This window comes from Sinocyclocheilus rhinocerous, unplaced genomic scaffold (assembly GCF_001515625.1).
Source record: "Sinocyclocheilus rhinocerous isolate Xijiao unplaced genomic scaffold, SAMN03320098_v1.1 scaffold4777, whole genome shotgun sequence".
NCBI classification, from domain to species: domain Eukaryota; kingdom Metazoa; phylum Chordata; class Actinopteri; order Cypriniformes; family Cyprinidae; genus Sinocyclocheilus; species Sinocyclocheilus rhinocerous.
Window position 1 is genome coordinate 21,301 of NW_015665893.1, and position 6,352 is coordinate 27,652.

At 34.2% G+C, this 6,352-nt stretch overlaps 1 protein-coding gene across 1 annotated transcript in view; it reads left to right on the plus strand.

Moving 5' to 3' along the window:
* The window catches only part of LOC107731655 (serotransferrin-like), an 11,130-nt gene extending 5,096 nt beyond the window's left edge, over positions 1-6,034 (plus strand). The window contains exons 2-9 of the mRNA XM_016542802.1: positions 3,210-3,300; positions 3,404-3,454; positions 3,534-3,716; positions 4,463-4,568; positions 4,692-4,774; positions 4,850-5,033; positions 5,114-5,300; positions 5,503-6,034. Coding sequence (XP_016398288.1) covers positions 3,210-3,300; positions 3,404-3,454; positions 3,534-3,716; positions 4,463-4,568; positions 4,692-4,774; positions 4,850-4,935 — 600 coding nt within the window. The 3' untranslated portion in view covers positions 4,936-5,033; positions 5,114-5,300; positions 5,503-6,034. The remainder of the gene's footprint in view (positions 1-3,209; positions 3,301-3,403; positions 3,455-3,533; positions 3,717-4,462; positions 4,569-4,691; positions 4,775-4,849; positions 5,034-5,113; positions 5,301-5,502) is intronic.
* The last annotated feature ends 318 nt before the right edge of the window (positions 6,035-6,352 follow it).

The window sequence follows — 6,352 nt, forward strand, 5'->3', positions numbered from 1 at the left end:
TAAGAAATACTGCTGCTGCACATATAACATATATGAAATAACCCCATGTATAACATACACAACATTTCCCCGTGGCCGATCGATACAGGTGGAGCTGGGGAGGTGGAGGGTTTCTGAAGCGTGCTGCAACTGCTACAGCAAACACTAGCCAAGTATTTGAATGTAGTTGATTTTTTCTTTTGGGAGACAATAACTTACAAGTATACTTGCAGCATGAAAGCTATTCAAAATAGTAGTATACTTCAAAGTGCACTATCATGTACTAAAAAATGGGCTAGAATTATATTGCTAGTACACTAACCTGCAAGTTGATTTATAATGTAGTTCACAGTATAGTTGCAATAAAAATCTTAAACGTAAATTCGCTGTGTACTCAAATTGCACTACTGTCACATTTAAAGGCAGGGTATGTGATTTTTCAAAAACGCTTTAGAAAACTGATTCGGGCCGAATCGCAAAACAAACTTGTAGCCAATCAGAATGTTGAGCAGCAAGCTCATTGGCCACTGATGTAAAAAGAACCAATCAGCTGCGCCATGTGATAATGATGTGATTATGTCAGATTGGCCTGTGCCCTCTAGAGTTTCATGACAGAACCTTGTATTTATGTTTCATCAGCTTTATCTAAATTAATGTGGATGGCATAGCTCATATAATATGCACTCGGAAGAATATGATGAGAAATTAGAGAGTTCATATCAAAATTCTGATTGCAGATTTGGCATCTTGGCGAATCTGAGAATTGTGTGAGATATTTCTGAAACATGAGATTTCCAGTGTCTTCTCAGAAAAAAAGAAGTTGTCCATTTAATATCACTGTTTTCAATTAGAAACATTTGAAAATATCTTTCCTATGATTCCAAAAAACAAAGACAGAAGTTAATGTCGGTGCAGTTTGTTGGTATTAACATTTAACTCAGTGCTTGGCACCCTTCTGAAAGCTTCTCTCGGCCCGTGTGTAGGTGTAGTCGAGCACAAGCAGCATAACAGGTGTCTTTACTATGATTTTCATTCTGAATAATTAATCGGGTGCTTTCACCTAAAAAGGAGCCCCCATCTCGTTAATAATGGAGCAGGTTTTTCCATGTGGCGAGGGGGGCTTAATTATTTAAGAGCAATATAAGCTTGCCAAGAGGTTAATAGGACCTTTACTGGCATGGAACCGCAGGCTACGTGTGGAGAGGTTCGGATGAATTGATGACGGGATCTTGGCACGGCGGGGTGAGGGGGCTGGGACTCCAGGCAAGAGGGCGGAAAGCCTGGGCACCTGGGGGCCATTTGAGAGAAGAGGGAAAATACCTGACGGTCTTTTCATGAGGAACTGACATTTTAGGAGGATAAATTGTTTATTTGCACACGCTGTGTGTTGTTTTAGAGCTCAGTTCACTAAAGGAATTATGTAACTCTGAGATAGCAGTGTGAACACGAGGTTTAACGCAATTTGCACTGCACAATTCCCCATCTTGTAGTTTTTGTTGTAGAAGATACAGTAGACTAGTGAGAACAAGTGGAATATGAGTTGTTTGGCTGAATGAATGCATATATACATACATGCATACATTAAATGAGTTTAAATAATTTTTATAAAAAAATTAATAATGTTAAACTAAATTGACAAGAAACACTAACTCAGTAAATAACAATGATTTTATGATTTAACAAGTCACATTTAACAAGTCACTGTATCAGTTCAGTAATGTAACTGGTAGTCATGTGTTTGATCCAACTTGATTCCTCATTTAGTTTTAGGCTCGTACAGGCTCATTTAGTTTTACTAACTTATGTTTATTAATGTAAGTAAAAAAAAAAAAAAGGCAATGAAAACATCAAAGAACAAAACGCCTGTCTGGCAAATGTATAGGTCAGTAAAAAACTGGGGTGGGGCGGGGTATTACAGTTGTAATACTATATAACACTATATAACAGTTGTATCTGTATACTATCTATTGGACCTGTGATAACATGAACTAACCCATACAGCAATATGTTTAAATATATTTCAAAATATAAAAAAAACAATTGCCAAAAAAAAAAATATTTGCCAAAATATGCTTCAATATATTTGCGTAAATATATTTTCTACCAATATATTATTTGTATATATTTAAAAATAAATATTTTATAATACATTTTAAAATATATAAAAAAACATATTTGTCATATATTTTCACATAGCACTATATATTTCAATCCAATGACATGTTGGTGAATGTAAGTACTACTGAAGTTGAGATAAAAAAAATCTACAGATGTGAATAGATAAAATGCAATAATAAAATCAATCGAATGATATATGAACAAATCCATCTGTAAAAACATTCAGAATATAGTCTGGAATAAAACTGTTAAGTTTAGTTTATGTAATTACTACACTGATAAAAATGATTTTGTGGTAAAGTAAATACTACATGAAAACAAATGTAATTTCTGCATTAAATAATTTAGTTCAGGTAAGAATTTAAAAAATTAAGTAAATTCTATATTACTACTCAATTTAAGCTCGTAGAAATTAAAGTTTGAAATTATAAGCATATTTTACTTGGAATTGTTTACGTTTACAAGGAATTGTTTATGTTTACAATGATTCTTTAAGTAAATATCAAAGTTATGAATAATTAAAAAGGTTAAAATTTTCAACTTAGTTAAGTAGATTTTACTTAATTCAATACTTAAATTTTACTTAAAATGTATGTGTGCAAAAACTTGCAACTTGCCTTTTTTTTTAAAGACTTTTAAAGATATGTATTGTAAATTAAATCTATAGACGCAAATAGATGAAGTGCAAGAATAAAATCAGCTGAATTATATATAAACAAATCCCTCAATAAAAACTTTCAGAATACAGATTGGAATAAAACTCTTAAGTTTGGTTTATGAAAGTCCAACTTAAATTGAGAAAAAAATATATACGGCCTTTACATATATATATATATATATAGAGTTCAGACTGTTGTGTGCAGATGGAACTCATGCTCTATATATATTCTGTTTTACTTTAATGTATTTTTTAGTACTTAATTGTATTTTATTTAGGTTAGGTGCTAAGGTAACGTTTCTCATTTTCATTATTAAGTTTTTCATCCAATATTTATATTGTATTTCATTTAATCTTTTTCAAATAATGAAAACTATTTTTAGTTTTAATTAATACTGACACTGCTGATTGTTCTTTGTATCAGTGCATAGAACAGAATTGTTCATTTTCACAGAGGGATGAGGTGGATGCTGTGTCTCTGGATGCCACTCACGCATTCATAGCTGGGAAATGTGGCCTTGTCCCTGTTGTGACTGAATATTATGGTATGTAAAAGATCTAACATCCTAATGTACCATGTCATACTCACTCGTGTTCTTCTCACATCGATTTGTTATTCTCTTTGCTGGTTCATTTGTTCAAATTTAGGAGAGAAATGTGAGAATCCTGAAGGAGTTGGAGGCCATTTTGAAAGTGATGGTAATACAGGGCTAAAATGAGCTTAGCATGAATGCAATCTCTATTATTGCATCTTTACAAAATATATTTATCTCTGCAGAATTACCATCAGTGTATGGTGTGGCAGTTGTACGTCGGACAAGTAGGAGTTTATATTTTGGAAGTCTGGGCGGCAGACGCTCCTGCCACAGTCACATGTACAGCCCTGCTGGCTGGGTTTTACCTGTGAGACACACACTCAGCACAGAGCACACCAGCAGTGCCCCATGTCAGCCAAATAATGGTACTACATGTTCCTTTTTATTACTTGGTATCTTGATCAAATAGTTTGAATATAATATTTTATTTATCTTTTAATGCATCTTTTAATGGTTTCTGTTTACTTGCATGTCATGTGACCGTTAACCAGCATTAAAGAGCCGTGAACAAGCAAGTGTGACGTTAAATTAATTAAATACTAACTTAATCTCACACGGCACTTTAAGAAAGAAGGTATTGGAACCCCTGCTTTAAAGGAAAAAAAACCCTCAGGTCATCCAAGATGTAGATGAGTTTGTTTATTCATCAGAACACATTTGTAGAAAATTAGCATTACATCACTTGCTCACCAATAGATCCTCTGCAGTGAATGGGTGCCATCAGAATGAGCTGGTAAAAGCAGCTGATGAAAAAACAGCTAAAGGACAGTTAAAATGCTTTAATGATGGATTTTCTTCTTACAAACACACATCTTTAAGACATTTATTGATGGACTGGAGTTGTGTGGATTACTTGTGAATTATTGTAGTATTTTTATTAGCTGTTTGGACTCTCATTCTGACGGCACCCATTCACTGCAGAGGATCGATTGGTGAACAAATTTAAGTAATGCTAAATTTCTCCAAATCTGTTCTGACGAAGAAACAAACTCATCTACGTCTTGGGTGGCTTTAGGGTGAGTACATTTTCAGCATATTTTCATTTTGGGATAAACTATTCCTTCAATGTAGCCCATTCTGTTTTCAGTGTACGGTGAGGTGTTTTGGAAAGGTTGTTTGCCAGGAGGTCAAGGCAATCTCTGTAAGGTGTGTATGGGTGGGACTGAGGAAGCTGACAACCATAATGAGCGTTACTATGGCAATATGGGTGCATTAAGGTGAGGAATTGCTATTTGCGCACAGTTCAAATAAAATGGTATACAAAAAAATATCTCTCATTGTTAATGTACCATAGTGCAAACCAAGCAGCTGTGCAGGCTTTAAAATGTCTTTTACTTCAGGTGCTTGGTTGGAGACCCCAGTGGGAAGAGCTTCGGAGACGTGGCGTTCATGGAACACCACAGTCTAGAGAGCAACATCGAACGTAAGATGTAAACTCTTGAGAGATGTCATTGAAATGAATCACATTTGTAATATGCGTGATGTGTTTGTTGGACAGGTCTAAACACCAGTGGCTGGGCAGAGGGTTGGCTCGCTTGGTATACTTTGAGTTGCTTTGTGGGGATGGCAGCCGGGCTCCTCTGACAGAGTGGAAGACCTGTAACTTAGGAGCAATCCCTTCAAATATTGTTATGACACATCCTGTTCTTACAGCTCGCATTTATGACCTCTTGAAGTCACAGGTCTGCACGCTGAATTAATAATCATTTGATTAATTTGAGAGTCTTTTAGCATCAGAATACTGATGTGTTTTGCACTATAGGAAACCATAGCAGCTCGTCCAGATTCTGGGTTCCACCTGTTTGAGTCTCAGCAGTATGGAGAGAGTGACCTGCTCTTTAAAGATGCTACAAGGTGCCTCGTTCACACCAGTCACATGGACTACCGCACCATATTGGGAGAAGAGTTCTATTCACAGGCTGAGAGCATCTTTAACTGCACACACTCAAGTGAGAATAAAAGGAAACATTATTATATCTATACCAGTTATTTGTTTGCATTAATATACAATCACTGGATTTTAAAAGAGCTTGATTTAAAATAGCACATTGATATGTAAAATGTTTCTTATTTGAATGATTATTCATGCATATTTTAGTTGGGGCTATTGTTTTTAATTATGAATTAATTTATTTTTTATTTTTTTGACAGATATCTTGCAGTTCTACAATCAAGATGTGTGCAGCATATTCTAAACAAACTCTATGATTTTTTTTGACAATGTTAAAAAGAAGCATGGAAAATACACCATAATTATGTCATTACTGACATAAAATAAAATACTCTCTTAAGATATATTTTATGTCTGTGAGTGCAGTACCGGAGAGTTTATTAGTTTCATCAAAGAACACTGCTGAAGATGTGTAAACGAGCCAAAAAGCGAGGACCTTCACTAAACTACATTTACCATCATGCACCTGTGTAACAACACGGAAGTTCTTGTTGTAATGACCGCTACTACAGTTACTGTACTAATGTTTACGAAATACAAGACTTTTGGTGTCGAGGATTTTATAAATACAGGTAAGTTATTAAAGTAATGTAATTGCTTGTACATTTGAAATATTTGTTTTAAGTGTATATATTTACACGAGGCATAATATCCACGGCATGTTTATTAGTGTCCTAGCTTACTTGACATTTGAATCAAGTTATACAATGAGATGGTCACATTCCACCTTCAGACGTCAAAAAACTGAATTAACTGACATGACTATTTTATCGTTATGTTTATAACGTAATAATTGTCTTTATGCTCGAATACCATTAAAAATATTGCACAAGATTTATATTCAGTAATGTTATGATGTAATAAATACCATACACCTTTAAGACATTGCACTTAAAGGTTTATGATGTCACAGTCAGATATTACTGTTACTTACAGGTAAATCTAGTTATTTACAGGCCAATGTATATATATATATATATATATATATATATATATATTGTAATTGAATTCTACAGACACAAATAGATAAAGTGCTAAAATAAACACTTA